This window comes from Talpa occidentalis, unplaced genomic scaffold (genome assembly GCF_014898055.3).
Source record: "Talpa occidentalis isolate TD23 unplaced genomic scaffold, MPIMG_talOcc4v2.1 talOcc4.16, whole genome shotgun sequence".
NCBI classification, from domain to species: Eukaryota; Metazoa; Chordata; class Mammalia; order Eulipotyphla; family Talpidae; genus Talpa; species Talpa occidentalis.
Window position 1 is genome coordinate 78,221,492 of NW_023601653.1, and position 18,721 is coordinate 78,240,212.

At 57.6% G+C, this 18,721-nt stretch overlaps 1 protein-coding gene across 2 annotated transcripts; it reads left to right on the forward strand.

Moving 5' to 3' along the window:
• Nucleotides 1-1,568: 1,568 nt before the first annotated feature.
• ACVRL1 (activin A receptor like type 1) lies at nt 1,569-16,112 on the forward strand. 2 transcript variants are annotated; one of them, XM_037514773.2, is made up of 11 exons: nt 1,569-1,643; nt 2,046-2,136; nt 6,362-6,429; nt 6,981-7,232; nt 7,426-7,634; nt 7,875-7,974; nt 8,334-8,480; nt 8,741-9,016; nt 9,615-9,812; nt 12,404-12,534; nt 13,698-16,112. In XM_037514773.2, the coding sequence occupies exons 3-11, from the start codon at nt 6,366-6,368 to the stop codon at nt 13,830-13,832; spliced, it is 1,512 nt and encodes a 503-aa protein (XP_037370670.1). In that variant the 5' UTR covers nt 1,569-1,643; nt 2,046-2,136; nt 6,362-6,365; the 3' UTR covers nt 13,833-16,112. The 2 variants fall into 2 exon arrangements, with proteins under 2 accessions (XP_037370670.1, XP_037370669.1); XM_037514772.2 differs by having other exon boundaries at nt 2,049-2,136.
• The last annotated feature ends 2,609 nt before the right edge of the window (nt 16,113-18,721 follow it).

Here is an 18,721-nt window from a genome sequence, read left to right on the forward strand (position 1 = left end):
AGGACACAGCACTGTCCTGACACTGAAATTTGGGTGTGCCTGGGTTCTGGAATTCACAAGTCGTGAAGCAGCTGTGGGGTGGAGGATGGGAGGGTTTCAACAGAGGAAGTGAGGTCGGTCAACAATTGATGCCTGTCTGAGTCTTTGGCCATTGTCTTCCCCAGCCTCGAGGCCTCCCAAAGCGGGGGCCCTGGGCCCATCTTCTAGAACCCCCATGTTACAGTGGGATCCCTTAGAGGCCTGCTCCTGCTTCTCGTGCCTGTCTCTACTTAGCTTGGCAGCTGCCCTCTTCCTTTCTGTTGATTAACTAAATGCTTTGACCCAGGGCCTACCCTGTGTGTCAGACCCAGTTGGCTGGCATTTTTGCTATGAGCTGAGAATCACCTCTTCATTCTCACACCCCTGTGAAGCTGCCCCTGTTGATTATGCCCATTGTGCCGACGGGGGACTGAGGCATGGAGAGGTATTGCAACCTAAGGTTAAGCAACCAGTCTGGATTCCCAGATTTCAGAGTCAGTGGATAACCAGGAGGCCAAGACAGACTCCCAGTGCCGCCTTCAGGGTGCCTGCGGTGGTGGGAGCTGAGGGGCCAGTGATGTCAGTGCTCTGAGCTTGTGCAGGGGCTTCAGGAGCAAACGTTTGTTTCTCCCAAGGAAAGAGGCCATTCTGCTCGGCGCCCCAAGGCTTGGTTCCCACAGTGCCCTGGAGGGCCCGTGCCCCCCTCTAAAGCTCTGTTTCATGGATGCAGGGTCCCCCTCAAAGGGCACAGTCCCTGGGCAGTTCCCAGCCTCCCCTTGGGTCTGGCTGCCCTGGGGGGAAGCAGCTTCCAAAGGGGCTCAGGCTGTTCTCACCACTGACCCAGATCCGCCCCATCTGGGCCTGTTTACCAACCGCCTGCGCGAGAGAGGCTTCTGGAGAGGGGACGGGGAAGGCGCTGGAGGATTTGGGCCCAAGTGGGGGAGTCCTCGGGGTGGGGATGGGGAGGCGGAGCCAAAAATACTGCCAGCCCCCCACTCAGCCCAGGCAGCTCTGAGCCTGGGGGTCCAGGCTGGAGCAGGGACGCCCCGCGCGCCCTCCCCGGGTCCTCGCTCATCGCACAGGCCTCCGCCCGCGCTGCCTCCCACGGTCTGGGCCGGGACCCCGCGGGACCCCCGCGGCCCGAGTCCAAGGCCCGCCCCGCGGGGGAGGTGGATGTGGGCGGCCGGGGCGCGGGGGGCGCGCGGGCTGCGGTCCCGGCCGGGGCGCGGGGGGCGCGGGGGGCGCGTGGGCTGCGGTCCCGGCCGGGGCGCGGGGGGCGCTGCCTCGGGCGTGGGACCCCGCGGGGGCGCCGGCGAGGGGCTCGCGGATGGCCCGTCCGCGCCGGGCAATAGGAAACGGCTTATTAGGAGGGAGTGGTGGAGCCGGGCCAGGCAGGAAGACGCTGGAATAAGAAACATTTTGCTCCAGCCCCTTTCCAGTCCCGGGAGGCCGCCGCGCCGGCCGCGCAGCGAGGCCCTCCCGCCCCCGGCCCGGCCCGGCCCGGCCCGCCCCAGGCCCGGCGCGCCCCACTCCGGCTCCGCGTCCAACCCCGTCGAGCCGCAGCCGGGAGGGCGGGCGGCCCAGGCGGCAGCAACCCGCGCCCACACCCGCAGGCAGGTCCGGAGGTGAGTCGAGGTCCCAGGTTCGCAGCCCGGGCCTGGGAAGGGGCGACCAGACCCCCACCCCATGGGCCCTTCCCTGGGGCAGCTCCCGGGGACCCCTCGGAGAGGTCTTCCTGGCGCGACCCCAGCTGGGCTGGGAGCGCAGGTTTCAGTCCGCCCCGGGCCACCCCTGAGCCGGCGCCCACCCACCCCCTGGGGTCTTGGCCAAGGACTGGGCATGGGGAGAGGCCGGCGCCCTCAGCGGGCGGCTCCTGGAGAGTCAGGGGCTGTGCTTGGTGAGCCCTCGCTGCCCCGCTTGTCCCAGTTATTGGCTTGTCCTTCCATCAAGCAGTTAAAAATAACTCCCATGTATTGAGTGCTTACTGTCCAGGCCCTTACTCATGTTCTTCCCCTGGCCACCCCTAGCAGAAGAGGGCTTGCTGCCCCCATCCTGCAGAAGAGGAAGCAGCTTCAGACTCGAATCACTTGCCCGCAGGTCCCTGGATGGTGGAAATTGGTAAGGCTGCTTAGTGGTAATGTTTAGCGCCGTGTCCGGCTCTGCTGAATACATGCACTGCGTTATACTTATGAATGAGCACTATTATTATTATTTTCCCTTTTACGCAGGGAAGCCTCAGCCTCAGGAAGTTTAAATAACTTGCCCCAAAACTCCTAGCTCTAAGTGGCAGAAGCAAGAATTGAACCCAGGTCTACATGACCCAGAGCCCACATCCTGACTTCAGGGTGCTGCTGTGCTGCCTCTGTGGTGTGTCTGAGACCCGGAAATGTAGACTGGGGCTGCCTCGCACTGCTGGAAGGGCAGTGGGGCGGTGCAGGTTCAGGGCTCGGTGTGTGGTCAGGACAGCCTGCTCAGGCAGCTCAGCCTGGCCCTTGGTCCTTCGCTGTCTGGATCAGAACCAGGCTCTTCCAGCCCCATCACAACCACTGCTGTGGGGAGCCCCTGCTGTTGATGGAGGAGGGTTTTAGCAATCAGGTGTGCTGGGGAGAAAAAAATGAAGCTTCTGAGCACACCCCACTCTGCTCTCCCCAGCCACACTAAGCCCATGGCCAGCAAATGAGTTTGTTTCCGCATCTAAACAAGCACAGGGCGCCAACGTCAGGCCATCTGTTACTGTGTGAGAGCCCCTCACTCTTCTACCTTGGAGGGACTCACCTAACACGAAACAATTAGCATAACAAAATGGAAGAATAAAAAATGAATTGTCATCAATTTAGGTTGATCAAGACACCTGGGGTGATTATGGGGAAGAAACTTAACATTCTTTTTTTCCCATTTTTTTAAAGATTTATTTATTTATGCATACAAGAGCTGGGGTACAGACTAGAGGTGTGGGGATTCACCAGGGACAGTGGGAAACAGAACAGGCAGATGGACCGAAGTACACTGCTGAGGGGAGCAGCGGGCGAGTCAGGAGAGGTCTGCTGTGCTACGTGGGTAGCTCCCTGGTCGGCCGGGGATCAAACTCTTGCTGCAGAGGCTGTGGATTGCTTCATAGTGCGGTGCCTAACCCCTTGCACCACCAGGGAGGCCCGGAAACTTAACAATCTTAACCTCAGGTTCCCCTTTGGAGTGTTGTGAGGATGAAATCAGATCAACCCTTACAGTTCTGTACTTAGCATACAATACTCAGAGAGGGTCAGCTCTTGTTAGTTAGGATTTCACAGTGGTAAGTTAATGTTTGAAATTAGTTTAGCATTTGTGGTTTCTGGCCAACAACAGTGGTGCCCTATCAGCAGGAGATCTTTCATGAAGTTTTGCTTCAAGTGAAAAGATACCGCAGGTCCCCAGGCGTCTCCTTGTGCTAGAGTTGGATTTCAGGGTGAATCTTACAGGGTCAGCTCTGAGTTTTGACAGGCCGGATCGCCACACCCTCCTGTACTTAACCTTATGCTGGGACTGCTTGAAAACTGGACCATCACGACTACTCTCCTGCAGCCCCAGGATTAGACAGAGGTGGATTCTGCACTGGTCCTGGGCCCAGAAGGGTGGGGATGTCCAGATCAAGCCCTCACACCTTCCTCTTCATTGGGCCCAAGTCCCTGGCTTCAGAATTTAACCATATTTAGTAGGTCCTCCTTGGGAGGTAGAGGGAGCAGGTTAAAAGAGTAAAAGGACCTGCCTTCTGCACCCCACCCCCACTCAGCAGACCCTGTGACATGAAAGCACAGGGACATAGCGTTGTATAGGGCTCCTTTCTCAAATCCCACACAAACTGATTAGAATTATCTGGGGAGCTGTTAAAAATGCATGTTTCTTGCTGGTCCCAGATGAACTGAGTCAGAATCTGGAGTGGGGGTGATGCCAAAGAATGTGCATTTCTACGAAGCACTTCAGGGAATTCTGGAAGTGAGAGGATGGACTGGGGCATGGCCAGAGAAGTGGAAGCATGGGTAGAAGATCCTAGAAGGATGCTGGGTGTGTCCTTTTTTAAAAAAAAAAAAAAAAAGATTTATTTATTTATGCATACAAGACAGGCCAGAGATGTCAGGGGATGAGAGGATTCACCAGAGACAGACTGGGGAGCAGAATAGGCAGATTGACTGAAATCCACCGCTGAGGGGAGCAGCGGGCGAGACAGGAGAGGTCTGCTGCGCCATGTAGGTATCTCCCTGTCCGGCTGGGGATTGAACTCGTGCTGCAGAGGCTGCAGATTGCTTCATAGTGCAGTGCTTAACCCCTTGTGCCACCAGGGAGGCCCTGGGTGCATCCTTATTGTTACCTATTTTTCCCTTCCTACCCTGTACTCTCTCCATAGCTGCTTTCTAGGCAAGCAAAGGCTGTCAAGGAGAGCATCCTGCCCTACCTCAGTGGGCGAATTCAGCTTGTCTGGGGCTCTTGAGAGGGATCTCCAGCCCTGAGTCCCACTGCAGAGTGTTTGCCAGAGGGGTAAGAGGCAGGAGGTCAGGCAGAGGCTGGGGACACAGCTGCAGCAGCCCAGGGCTCTGTTTCCTCCCAAGCCCTGGGCCTCTGGGGCAGAGGAAGCCCCGGCAGGAAGGCCAAAGCTACCAGCAGCCAAAGAGGCCCACGAAATCCCCCACCCCACCTCCAGCCATCCTGCCCTCAGAAGCTCAGCATCATGGATCTTCACTCGGCACCATTCTTAGACTATGGACCTTCGACCTCACCCTGTCATCCCAGAAGACACTGCTTCTGCATGTTAGCTGCCCCTGCCTGGGGACCCAACCCCCAGGCACATGCCTTTGTATTCTCTGCCACTCGGAAAGTCCTGCTTGCTTTCTGATCTCAGTCCTTCTTGCTGCAACCTCAGCCCTTAACTTCTTGTTCTAAACCTTTGAGAAATGTAAAAAGTGACTTCTGAAGCGCTAGTTAGTTTGGGACCTGGTTGGGGACAAGCATAGATCAGAATCACCCCTCTTAACATTCTCCACAACCTTCGCCAGCCACAGAATGTCAAAGATTCAGTGTTTAAGTGTGTTTCACTTCCCCTCCCACGTTACTGGCCCTCCCCCTACCCCTTTCCAGAACAGCAAGTTGAGAGAGGGGACCAGGGAGTGGCTCTGCTAGGGCATCCTGCAGAGGTGAGTTTGCAGAGAGGTCCCTTCACACCCTGATGACCAGCAAGCTTGGTCCAGGTGTTACACCCCTGAGGGTGCAGGCCCCGGGCTGCCACCTGGATTAGGAGGCGGAGTGGAGGACTCTGAACCCTAGTCTGGATGCCTGGTTGCACTACCTGTCCTACCGCTGGATGCTGTCTGACCTTGAACAAGTCTCTTCCCGTCTGAGTCTTAATCCTGTCTTGTCTAAAATCACTTTGTGTACGGCCTCCCTGGTGGCGCAAGGGGTTAAGACCCAACCTATGGGGCTATCCGCAGCCTCTGCAGCATGAGTTCGATCCCTGGCCAGGGAGCTACCCACATGGTAGAGCAGACCTCTTCTGACTCACCCGCTGCTCCCCTCAGCAGTGTACTTTGGTCGATCTGCCTGTTCTATTCCCCACTCTGTCTCCCGTGAATCCTCTCACCCCCTGCACCTCTGGCCTGCACCCCAGTTCTTGTATGCATACATATATAAATCTTAAAAAAAAATAAAATCACTTTGTGATTCACAATGTGTCCCCCTAGAATTTTGTCACAGGAGTGTCCCAGGCCCAGGCAGCTCCTCCAGACACTCTGGATCCAGACAGCCCTGAGAATATGCTGAACTCCCTGCTGTGCGTGACTCCTGCCTGTTCTATCCAGATTCCAATCTAAACGATCTTGATTCCTGTTCCTAGCTTGGCGGGACCCTGAATGGCAGGAAATGAAGACAGGAGCCTGTTTATGTTTGAGGCAGCCAGGGGCAGGGGGGTTGGGTGGAGGGCACTGGGACAGGGGTGGGTAGGAGTGGAGCTGGGAGGGAATGGCAAGCGACAGTGGCCAGAAGGGGGTTGCTGCTGAAAAGCTGCTCCTTCCACCCCATTCGTGGGCCTCTGGGCCTCCAGTCTGACCTCGGCAGCAGGGGTGCCTACTCGCTGGGAGTCCCCCAAGCTCTCAGTCACTTAAACAAGGCTCCCTACCCTTTACCCCTAACAGGATGGTTTCCATGGGGAAGTGAACCAGGACTTCCCCTGCAGGCCCCGCCCCAGAACCTTCCCTGCCCCCCCTTAAAATGCTCCCAGTGATTTCCTCTGGGTGGGAGGGACCCATGGTCAGTGACTCAAAACACCAAGGGAATCACATTTCACAGACCTTACCGCATCCTCTCCTGCTCCTCTCTCCAGAACCATGACAGTAGAGCCCCCCAGAAGAGGCCTTCTGATGCTGCTGATGGCCTTAGGCCTGACCAAGGGTGAGTACCGGTGAAGCGGGGATGGAGCAGGAGCTCGCTGGAGAAAGGGCTGTGTGGGCTCGGCTCTGGCCGGGGTTGGGGTTGAATTGCTAGGGAGAGGGACTTAGGAGCTTGGCTGAGAGATGGGAGACAGGCTTGGTTAGACTAAACTTCTGACCACCCCAAGTGTCTTCTGCTGTCCTCTTGATTCAAACCTCAGCTGGTGCTGTCAGATCCCGGGGTGGAACCTCTACCTGGCGGTGCGGAGAGTGAAGACGTTGGCAGGGAGGGCCTAGGAGAGCCCTCAGGGTTGGGAATCGGGCCAGGGCCAGGTCTAGAGCTGGGAGGGGAGGTCCTAGGATCAGGGCGGAGACGGAAGCCTGGTTCTCACGGTCTCAGCTGCCTCTGGTGGCAGGGGAGACTGCAGGGCAGGATAACCTGAGGCTGGAACTAAAGGACAAGGCCTCAGAGGTTTGTAGGTCAGAAGGGAGGAGATGGTGGGGCAGACATGGGAGCTGCGCTCAGACAGGGAGCTGGATCTGGAGAGGCCAAACATCTAGTATGTCTCTCAGGTGACCCTGTGAAGCCCTCTCGGGGGCCACTGGTGACCTGCAGGTGTGAAAGCCCCCACTGCAGGGGGCCTACCTGCCAGGGGGCCTGGTGCACAGTAGTGCTGGTTCGGGAAGAAGGCAGGCGCCCCCAGGAACACCGGGGCTGCGGGAACCTGCACCAGGAGCTCTGCAGGGGGCGCCCCACGGAGTTTGTCAACCACTACTGCTGCTACAGCCCCCTCTGCAACCACAATGTGTCCCTGGTCCTAGAGGGTATGTCCAGGTGCCTCCTCACCCCTCCCCGTCCTCCCAGATCCTGCCCGCCCCGCCCTGCTTTCCTCTGCTACTCTAATCTGGGGGCGGGAGAGGCAGAACCTTGGGGTTTGGGTGCGGGGTGTGCGAGGGGGGTGGAGGGTGGAAATGTGGCCTGGTGGAAGCTGAGTTTCAGTGTCCCCACCTCCCACAGCCACCCAAACTCCAGAGCACTGGAATGTAGATGGCCAGTTGCCTCTGATCCTGGGCCCGGTGCTGGCCCTGCTCGCCCTGGTGGCTCTGGGTGCCCTGGGCCTGTGGCATGTCCGGCGGAGGCAGGAGAAGCAGCCAGGCCTGCACAGTAAACTGGACGAGTCCAGCATCATCCTGAAGGCATCTGAGCAGGGAGACAGCATGTTGGGGGTATGGGCCTGGGGGAACCTGGGACACAGGTTGGGGGATAGACAGGAAGCACAGAGCCAGAGGGGGTGCAGAGAGACAGGTAGTCAAGAAAGGCACAATCAGAGACACTCAGTTTGGAGTGGGTGGGGCTGGGCGACTGAGGAGCATGTGCGTGGGGCACAGCAGCAGCGCCCAGGTCGAGGAGGGAGAGGGGGCTGGGATGGGTGGGGACAGCCTCTCAGTGCCTTTTGGAACCGCCAGGACCTCCTGGACAGCGACTGCACCACGGGCAGTGGCTCGGGGCTCCCCTTCCTGGTGCAGAGGACAGTGGCACGACAGGTCGCCCTGGTGGAATGTGTGGGTGAGCAGTGAGTGAACCCCAGGGATGGGGACCGTGGGCTCCCATGGGCTTGCAGGGGTGAGGGAGCTCTTGGGCTCTGGGGTCACAGGTGGGGACGAGTCTGGGTCAGCAAGGGAAGCAATTCTGCTGGGCAGGGCGTGTATTAGAAATGGGCCAGGCTAGGTCCTTCTGCAGAAGCTGGGGTGGGACAGGTGGCAGGGTGGGGTGGCCTGCCAGCTGGGGCTTGGTCTGAATTGAGTTAAACATGAGCATCAGAGGTTCTGCAGGTGGGGTCAGTGCAACGTCAAGATGGGGGCTCTTCTGGGCATTTCTGTGCTCAGACTTGGCGTGACGCTCTTCCCCCATCTGGTCTGGATCAGGAAAAGGCCGCTATGGGGAGGTGTGGAGGGGCCTGTGGCATGGCGAGAGTGTGGCTGTGAAGATCTTCTCTTCGAGGGATGAACAGTCCTGGTTCCGGGAGACGGAGATCTACAACACGGTGTTGCTCAGACACGACAATATCCTAGGCAAGTGGGGGTGTGTGTGGTGGGGAGGGTGCTCTGTGCCAGGCCTGTGGGGCTCATTCCCTGTGCTCAGGGCTGCAGTCCCAAGCCTCAGGACCCTCAGCCTCCCACTTGGCTTCCTTTCTGGCCTGAGCCAGACCAGCCTCCACCCTGAGCCCTTGATCGAGTCCATCCTCTGCGCGTTAGGCCCAGCCCTGACCCCCGCGGGGCTGGCCGCCCTCCTCCCCAGCTCCTTGGCGGAGACACGGACCCTCTGCCTGCAGGCTTCATCGCCTCTGACATGACCTCCCGCAACTCCAGCACGCAGCTGTGGCTCATCACGCACTACCATGAGCACGGCTCGCTCTACGACTTTCTGCAGAGGCAGACGCTGGAGCCCCAGCTGGCCCTGAGGCTCGCCGTGTCCACTGCCTGCGGCCTGGCGCACCTGCACGTGGAGATCTTTGGCACGCAGGGCAAACCGGCCATCGCTCACCGAGACCTCAAGAGCCGAAATGTGCTGGTCAAGAGCAACTTGCAGTGTTGCATCGCCGACCTGGGTGAGCGCCTGGAGGGGCGGGAGCTAGCCCCGGGCAGGGAGGCGGGGCTGGGCTGGGGCCCTTCGTGGAGCAGGCTTGGCCCGCCTGCCTCCCCCTGGCTCTCTGTGGGGGTGGGGGCGGTGACAATCTGAGCTGTGCTTTAGCGTAGGCAGATGTTCCTTGTCTCCTTTCACCCTACCAGAGGGCCACAATTTGTCTTAGCAGTGTTTTCAAGCCCAGACTCCTTCCACCATGCTGCTCCGGTTCCAGGAGTTGGGAGTCAGGGCCCCACAGCGGGTTCTAGTCCTGGTTTCACTGACTGCATGGCTCCCCTCCCAGGCCTCGGGGTGGTGCCCTATGAAATGGGCTAACAGTGCCTGCTACATGCCTGCTGGCCTCTCCCTGGGCTCCTGGGCACCGAGAGAGCGCTGACCAAGCATGGTATGACTGGGACAGTCGTTATCTAGGTGACTGTCTGCCCCAGCAGCTTAGGCAGCTGTCTGCACCTCTGTTCCACCTCCTCCCTCCAACCCTGCTGGCCCCCGGAACCCCAGACCCTGGGGCCACCCTGGCTGCGGGCTCTGATGAGCGGCGGGAGTGACAGGCCTGGTGCCCGCAGGCCTGGCTGTGATGCACTCCCAGGGTAGTGATTACCTGGACATCGGCAACAACCCTCGCGTGGGCACCAAGCGGTACATGGCGCCGGAGGTGCTGGATGAGCAGATCCGCACCGACTGCTTTGAGTCTTACAAGTGGACCGACATCTGGGCCTTCGGCCTGGTGCTGTGGGAGATCACCCGCCGGACCATCGTCAATGGTAAGGACCACGCGGCACGGGCTGGGAAAGCAGGGATAGGGCAGCCAGACAGAAGACACGCAGGAGACGGGGCGTCCTGCCCGGGCGGAGGGGCTTGTGGCCAGACCTTCTGGATCCTCTTCATTGCCACTCACCAGTTGGTTCAGCTGCCTGACCTTTAAGGTTCATCTGAGTCTGTGATTCTAGCTGTGAAATCTTGGGAAAGTGATAATAACAGAAATGTTAATAGAAGCAACATTTATTGAGCTTAAATATGTGCCAGTGGCCATGCGACATACATGTATTATTCAGTCAGCCTGTGACGCAGGGACGTGGTGTCGCTTAGTGGCGAAGAGCAGGGGCTGGGAATCAGACCGTCTAGGTTGAATTTCCAGGTTTTGCCATTGACCACGGGCAAGGTTGTTCGCCTCTCTGTGCCTCAGTCTCCTCATTTGTAAAATGAGAATAAAAATAATGTCTGGTTGTTGAGATGATCCAGACAGCATCGGGCAACTGTTCTGGAGCTCCGTAAAGATTAGGAGCAGTTATTGTTGCAATCATAGTGCCTGTCTCCCCTTTTACATCTGGGCCTTTGGCCTGGTGCTCTGAGGGGACCGCGGCACAGAATTATAGCTGGATAGAGGCAGCATCAGGGTCTGAAACCAGGCAGTTTCTTATCACTGTGCTACTTAAACCTCTTGGGTCCTTGGTTTCCTCGTCCACAAGGAAGCAGGATACGGGGGTGCTTGTACTCTGCTTACTACCGCCTCATTGTGACTGTGTGTGCCACAGGGGACTCAGACTTGGAGGGGCTGGGTGCAGGCAGAGGGGCCACATTCTTGCTGGCTCCATAGGGGCAGCCTTGGGGCCGGTGCCTCCCAGTGCTGGGGTGGTGGTCTGCACTGGGCAGGGAGGCCCATCACTCTCGGTGGAGGCTGTCCACAGGGGGAAGGCCTGAGGGAGTCCTGACAGGTTGGGGACAACTGCAATGTGTGACTGGATTGCTGCTCCTTAAGATAGGGCCCCACCTCGGACCAGGCTGCAGGCGGAAGGGAAGGCTGGCCTGGCCCGGCTGAGGGGAGGCTGACTGCAGGCTCCTGCGGGGAGGGAAGCTGTGTGAGCCCCACACAGATTCACAGCGCATTATAAACACTGTAATCTGGTGTCAGCCCCGGCACTGATTAAAGGCCCATGAGACACGCTCAGGCCTCTTGTGCAGCACTGATTAGGGCGCTAACGGCACAGGGGCTGACCTGGAAGCCCGCCACGAGGAAAGCAGCTGGGGCAGGCTCTTCTGAGGTTCTGGCTGTGTGGCCATGACCCCCCAAGAAGCAGGAGGGGGCAAGGGGCACTTTTTCTGGGTCTGGCCTCTTCTGCCCAAGCTGTCTGCAGCTCCACAGGCATCAATTTCAGAAGCTCCTGCTAAGGCCTGTGCACTTGGGACAATGTGGGGAGGGGCTGCTGGCTGAAGGGGTTCTGCAGAGGCCTGTGCCCCCCCCACACACCCTGAGAGTGGGTGGGTGGTATTACAACCTGGGTAAAACAATCCCTTTCTCTTAGGAGAGTTGTTTTCTCCCCCTTTTCCTTGTTTCATGCCCTCACCCAACAATCAACCAGCTGCCCTCCCCTGAGTGTAGCTGGGACGTCAAAAGTATGGGCTTCGGGCCTCCCCAGTGGCGCCACCGTTGAGCGCTGGGTTGTGAAGCTGCCCGCAGCCTCTGCGGCGCCGGTTCGATCCCCAGCTGCTCCCCGGCCACCGGAGGAGGGTCCCACATGGCGCACAGACCTCTCCTGCCGCCCGCTGCTCCCCTCAGCAGTGTACTTCGGTCCTTCTGCCTGCTCTGCTCCCCGCTCTGGCTCTGGTGAATTCTCTCACCCTCCCGCGCTACTGACTGTACCCAGTGCTTGTATAAATAAATAAACAAACAAACAAACAAACAAAATAAATCTTAAAAAAAAAAAGTGTGGGCTTCGGTTAGACTCTCTGGGCTCAAATCCTAGCTCTGTCGCTTACTGCCTACGTGATTTTGGACAGCTTTCTTAACCGTGCTGGCCTTAATTGCGTTGCCCATAGAGTGAAATGAATAGTATTGTCTAACTCATAGAATTGTTGTGAGGATTCAATGTCTGGTACGTAGTAGGTGCTCACTAAGCTTTGGGTATCATTGGGCATCTGTGCTAGCTGGAGCCTGGGAGCAGGACTGGACTTTGAGAAGGAGGCAGCTGTGGACAGGCTGGAACAAGATCTGGCCTAGCAATCCAGTGAGGTGAATTAAGTCTGACTGCCTCTTCCAGCTGCACCGGCTGGGGCTCAGCTTCTCTGAGTATCAGTTTTTTTAGCTGTAAAATGAGGGTGGTAACAGTACCTGCCTCCTAGGAATTACAGGATAATGCATGTGAAGTATTTTTAGCACACTGCCTGGTGCATAGTAACTTCTAAATAAATGGTAGTAATTATTATTAAAAATTTATCTATTACATGACAGCATCCCTTTCAGGCATGTGGCTTCTGGCCCCTGGGACAGAGAGTGGACAGAGGTCTTCCCCGGGTGCTCTTGGGCCTTCTGGGGACCCCAACTTATTGTCCCTCCTGCCCCCTCCATCCATCCCAGGCATTGTGGAAGATTACAGGCCACCCTTCTATGATGTGGTGCCCAATGACCCCAGCTTTGAGGACATGAAGAAGGTGGTTTGTGTTGACCAGCAGACCCCCACCATCCCCAACCGTCTGGCTGCAGACCCGGTAAGCTCCCCGGCTGGGGTGACACAGGGCGGTGGCTCATGGCTGGGGCTTCTGGGTCCAGGAATTTGCCTCTGAGGTCCCTGATACTCCTTGGATAGACTCTGAGGGATCAATTCCAGGGTACCTCCCTGGGCACCCCCCTCACAGTCCTGGTGTGGACCCCCAGGGTCCCCATGGTTATTCTAGGATTTTCAGCACCTTTTGCTTTGTCTGAAAAGTCAGAGGCTCTCTGCTGTTTCTTGCCATGGATTTTTTGTTGTTGCTGCTGCTCATTTATCTTTGTTTTTTCTCAAAACACTCCACATACTTACATATGACTCACATGTGTATATAAACTCACACAGACATGCACATGCTTAGACATAAACATGCTCACAGAGGCATACGCAAGTACAGACATGGCCCCTCTGCCTACCTTCGTACCTCTGCTACCTCTCATAGTGCCTGGCACACAATAGGTGCCATAAATATTTACTGAAAGGAGAAATAAATATTCATATGGACACACATAGATGCATGGACATTTCTGCACAACATACATATCTACGAAAGTCACACATACCCACTCCTGTGTGCACACACGTACACTCCCTCGAGGTGTGAGGTGGAGGTGGGGCTGCCTCATCTGAGGACCACTGAGCTTCCTGCGGTGGGTTTGCCCTGGACACTTGCGATATTGGGGCAGTGCCCCGTGCCCATTCTCCCACCGGTCCCCTGGGGCCAGTCAAAGTTGCTGGAGGACCAGGAGACTCCGCCCTCTGCCCTGGGGTCCAGCTTCAGATGGGGAGGCGAGAGCCCCAAGGCTCACAGAGTGCCCCTTTCTTGGATCTTGGCGGAGCTGGGGCGGGGAGTGTCTGCAGAGTCCTCCCCTGAGTGCTCCTGGAGGTCTGAGCTGCACCTCTCTGTCCTGCCTCCTGCCTCCACCCCTTCTCACAACACCCTCCTCCGCTCCTGTGTTATCTTTTTCTTCTGGTTCTCGCCCCGTTTCCTCCACTCCTTCTCTTCCCTCTTCCCGCTCTGTCTTTCCTCTGTTCCTTTTCCACCTCTCACGTCCCTCTTCTTGCCCTTCCCTGCCGTGTCTCCCCATTGCTGGGCCTTCCTCCTCGCTGCCTCCTTTCCATTTCTCCTGCCCCACTCCGCTTCCTCTCCATCCCGCCCCTCAGGTCCTCTCCGGCCTGGCGCAGATGATGCGGGAGTGTTGGTACCCCAACCCCTCAGCACGCCTCACCGCGCTGCGGATCAAGAAGACACTCCAGAAGCTCAGCAACAGCCTGGAGAAGCGGAAAGTGATTCACTAGCCACGGGCCTGCCGCAGCTGCCTGCAAGGGGGTGGAGGCTGGAGCGTGGTGGGTGGTGGCCTATCAGGGCAGAGGTGGTGTGAGTGTGTGTACTGGGGAGGGGTACCCCTCTAGGGGTGGCTATGCCTGCCCAGCTGGGCCCCCAGCCCATCTAGCCAAAAATACAGCTGGGCTGAAACCTGATCCCCTGGCTGTCTGGTCTGCTCAAAGCAGCAGGCTCCCTGACGCCTGACTCCCTCCCCGCCCCAACACCCTGGGTGCACCCCTACCCCAAAGCACCCTCACCACCACATGATGCAGAAAAGGCCCCACAGCCCTGGAAGACCAGCCAGGGAATCCCAGGCCCAGGCCCAGGCCTCCACTTTACCCCCTGCCCTCAGCCAACCCCACGGCCCCACCGGAGCTGCCAGGGTGGCACAGGGCCTCGTCTGGCCTTCAGCAGACACCCTGTCCTGCCAGGCCTGAGCCTCTGGCACAAGCTGCAGACACCCATCAGTTTCTCTCTGTGGGTTTGTATCTTGGCCCCATGACTCCTGGGGCCTCTGCCTTCCAGAAGAGGTCCCAGCTAGCTGAATGCCAGTTTCCTGGCCAGCTGTGCCCCACCTACTTCCTAGCTGACTTATTAGGGCATTAACCGAGTGGTTCCTGCTGAAGGTATGGCAGGGTCACAGGCCAGTGGAGAGGTAGCAGGTAGGAAAGGCCAGGCCTTTGGAAGTTCTACGACCAAGCATGGCTAGGCAAGGCTCAGTCGGGAGGCAGGAAGCCCAGGTTTTGGTCCTGAGCCTTGCTCAGTGCGATAGGAATGAGGCTTTCACTGTTCCTGGACCATTTTTCTTCATCTGCCTATTGAAAGATTTGGTCCTGACATCCTTTGAGATTCTTCAGCTCTAATTTTCCTCGAAGTTTCAGCCGGTGACAGAGCTCAGCTAACCAGTCTCTTCTACTCTCTGGCCTAGCCCCTGGCAATTTGCCTCAAGATGGGGATTTCAAAATAACTTTATCTGAAGCCAGGTCTGAAACACTTCCTAGTATGGTTCTACAAGCGCCAACTCTTGCCTTGACCCATGTCAGTGGTCATCCTTTGCTTCAGACAGTCCTGGGCCTTCTGGCTAACAAAGCAACCGCCTCAATGGCTTAGCCTCCTTGGCCCTGGACTTAGAGGGACTGAGGATCAGCTTCCTGCAGGGCCTCCAGGCTCAGAAGATATTTGCCTTCAGCCAAAAGCCTATAGCACTTGGCCTCTTGCTCCCCACTGGCCTCTGGTCCAGGCCCATACTCTTGACCAGGCCCCAGAGAACCTGGTGCCTCTTGAAGAATACACAAAGTTTGGCATTTGGGAACATTGAGGGTGTGTGTCCATGCACTGAGGACATTTCCCTGGACCCTGGGCAGCCAGATGGATTGGAGGAGGTGAGTTAGAAGTGTGGGCTGGGGCTCAGGCCAGGGACAAGGACAGAGCCAAGCTTGGGAAGAATTGGCCTCATAGCCCTCAGCCCTTGGGGTAGGAACCTCCACGGGAGGTGAAGAAAGCACAGCCTCCTCCCCTTCTGCCATAAATGACCCAGCACAACCTTCCCAGCAGGCAGGCGAGCAGGCGGGCTTCTTGAATGTTTCTTGCACCGGCTTGTGGCACTTTCCCAGGCCTGCTCCCAGGTTGTGCAACAGGAGAACCAGGAAGTGAAACTGGGTGACAACAGAGAGCTGCTCGGACCTGCTGGCTCCCCGAGTCACCACGGCCACTCTGCTTCCTGGCAGTCTCATGTCTTCGGTTGCTCGAACCCGCATAGCCCAGGAATTAATCTGCCCCTGAAGGATTTTCTCCAGTGGACTGCAGAGTGAGATCTCCTCCTGAGAGGCCACAGTCACGTATTGAAGGCAGCAACTCCCCAGGGGCTGGAAAACCCCTATGAGCAGGACTGGGGCAGGAGGCAGAGTAACTGGGGGAGGCCTGAGTGAAGGAGCCAGGCAGCCCCAGGGCAGCCAAAGGCCGAGATGGGGAGGAGGCAGTGGGGAGAGCAGCCTGCATAAAACCCTGATGCAGGAGGATATGTCGGGTGGAAATCACACTTCTCTTACTGCAGATGCTGTTTGTGGGAGCATTTAGCATGTGCCTAGCACATAGTAGGTCCTCAATAAACCATGGCACCCAGAGCTCTTGCTGAGTCTTCCTAGGCAGCGCCACCGCAGTGGCCCATAACAGAGGAAACCTGAGGGGACTGGGGAGGAAAGGGTCCCCAGCTACCCCTGCCCCGGGGTCTCCCTTAATAGATCATTTACGGCTCCCGCAGCCTCGCGCCCCCATCGCCCTGGGCTGGGCGCCCGATCCAGGCGCCGGCTACAGCGCCCTCTGCTGGCTGCGGGTCTGCACGGCGGCCTCTCCGGCCCCGCCCCTGCGCGGGCACCCTCGGGCCTTTCCTGGAGGGTGGGGCTCGCCTCCCCCGCCTCCGGGGGTCATGTGCGTGTGCTCGCCTGTCCTTGGGTATTGCGGGGACGGTCCCCCGAAAACCCCAGCTGGAATGGCGCTTTCTGTGTCCTCACGCAGAGGCAGCTTGGATCTGCCCGCTTGCAACCCCTGTTCTCAGTGGCTCCCAAATAGGATCCCCACCTTGCCCGGAGTCAGTGCTGCTGCCCAGAGTGGGAAGGACATCCTCCTCCACTTGGAGACCCACCTCGGTGTCTGGGGCCCTTCTCCACTCCATCCCCCCGGAAATTGTGGGGCAGGACGTGCCATGGAGGAAGCAGGTGCTGAGATAGCAGAAGGGCTTGTCCATATGAAGGCTCAGCCAAGAAAATCTGTGCCTTTTATTAGAGGCTCGCTGGGGAGCCTCAGAAAGGGCGCCCCCACACCCCGCAGGACCTCTTCTGCTCCTGCAGCCCCCTAAGTTGCCTTTACCCTGGAGCCTCCTATAGTGTCCTGGTGCCTGTGTCTCTGAAGCTCCCCCAAATCCCCACCACCACCACCCGCAGCTGAGAACCGCCCCCCCCCCCCAGAGGGCCTCCTAGATAGGGTTGAGGGAGACAAGAACGCTCCTAGCATGCCGGAGCCCGCAGCCTGTAACTCCCAGCTGCCCCACCCTGTCCTTGCTTCTGGCCCTATGGCTAGAGAGTGGGAGCAGGACAGAAGGAAAATTGCACAGGAGTTACAAGAAGCCCGGCTGGGGGCCTGGGTTAGGGAAATTGGCTCATTGTCCTCCGGGAATAGAACAGTCCTTGGAGGTCACTGAGGTCACTGAGTCCAAGCTGCATCTCTACACAGCACCCCAGGGGAGCCTGGCTTTGGAAGAAGAAAACCCACTGACTTTGCAGTTTTGCCCTGCTTTTCTAGGGAACCCCAGTCTCCCTCCTCCTTACCTACGCAGGAGGGGGAGGAAGGCCTGAAGGATCCTCGGCTTGCCCAAGGTGGTAAGGGTGATCCCAGGAACATGACCTTGGATGCTGAGGGCCATTCCTCCCCCTGCCGAGGCCTTATGGTCCTCAGGCCCCCAGGACAGCTCTCCCTACCCACCCAACACCTCTCCGGCCTGCATGGAGGGTGCACTGCTTCTTCTGAGTCCTCACTTGGCATTTAGATGAACAGACTGAGAGCTGGCCAAGTCCTCATGCCTTAAAGACTCAGTCCTGGGGGTGTCGTGGAGGGGTGCTTGTCCTGAGTCCAGCCTCCTGGGACAAGGACTGATGCTAACTGTGCAATTGTCACGCTGGGTGGGCGACTCTTGGAACCAGGGCCACATTCAGTTTGCTAGAAATAGAGACAGAGGACTTCTTGACTTTGCATATGATTTGCATAATGTCATAGACACACAGTCTATTTTCAGGCAGTTTTCAGGTTAAAGTGTTGTCACTGCTGCCCTGCGGGGTGTCACGTCTGGATGAGTCTCTGTTCTTTCTCACCCACCCACTCTTACTGACCTAGATCACCAATTGCAGGATCAAGTGAGGGGAGGGCGTTGTCCAGGGAGACACGGGGGCAGGGCTAGAGGCACACTGGAATTTCCTTTAATACTGCCACCACCAAGAGCAGAGTGTGGCAGCTCAAGGGCAACTGAAGGCAGGAAGCAAAGTGGCCATCTCCTGCTCCCAAAGCTCCTCCAGCCTCTCCTACCAGAACAGCCAGTTCCCATCTCTCTGGTCAGTCTTGTGCCAATTTAAAGAAAGATGTCTAGATAAACCTGTTCCTCTCAGCCACTGATAAAACCTTGCTTGGCCCAGATATCCCTCTTGGGCATTTATGTTCAGCAGGAAGATTTGATCTTAGTCTCCAGTGAAATCTGATTTTCAGCCTGTCCTCCTGGGAGCCCATCTGGGAGATCAGTATCTTAGTCTGATGACCAATATTTTTAAAGCAACTGGCACGTAGTAGTCAGTCAATCAGGCCCCTTGCTCTCCACCTAGAAATCTATACCAGGCACCTGACCGTCCCTGTCCTTAATGCCTGGCACAGGCGCCATCCTCAGAGGGCTCAGAGGGAAACAGACTGGAAGGACTACTTGCGGCGACTGTCACTAAGTCACCTGTGACCTTGACAGGTTACTTGGCTAGAAAGTAGGAGACTCAGAGGCAAGGACAATTCTCATTCCATAGCTTGAGCTGTTTGGTGATCAGTGCTCCCTCCTGCAGACCCCTCTGGCCTCGGGGTCTGTCTGGTATGCTGTCTTCTTCCATAGATCCAAGCGTTTGCCAGATGATTCAGCAAAGACACTGGGAAGCCTAGTGGGTGCTGGAAATCACGAGGCTGTCAGCGAGGCTGGACAGCAGCAATGCACTACCCAGAATTCCTGGTCCCTGGCGTGCAGTCCCCCTGGACCTACCTCATCCCGTTAGGCAGGCGTTTCCTGTTGATAAGAAGCTCAGTCACAAACACTGATAAAGAGATGTAAAAAGGAAATTGA

What these genes read in the sequence shown, in the direction of transcription:
- ACVRL1 (XM_037514773.2), top strand. Translation starts at nt 6,366, where the DNA reads ATGACAGTAGAGCCCCCCAGAAGAGGCCTTCTGATGCTGCTGATGGCC. An exon ending in CGCCCTGGTGGAATGTGTGG is followed by an intron (nt 7,975 to 8,333) that starts GTGAGCAGTGAG and finishes GGTCTGGATCAG; the next exon opens with GAAAAGGCCGCTATGGGGAG. An exon ending in CCGCCGGACCATCGTCAATG is followed by an intron (nt 9,813 to 12,403) that starts GTAAGGACCACG and finishes CATCCATCCCAG; the next exon opens with GCATTGTGGAAGATTACAGG.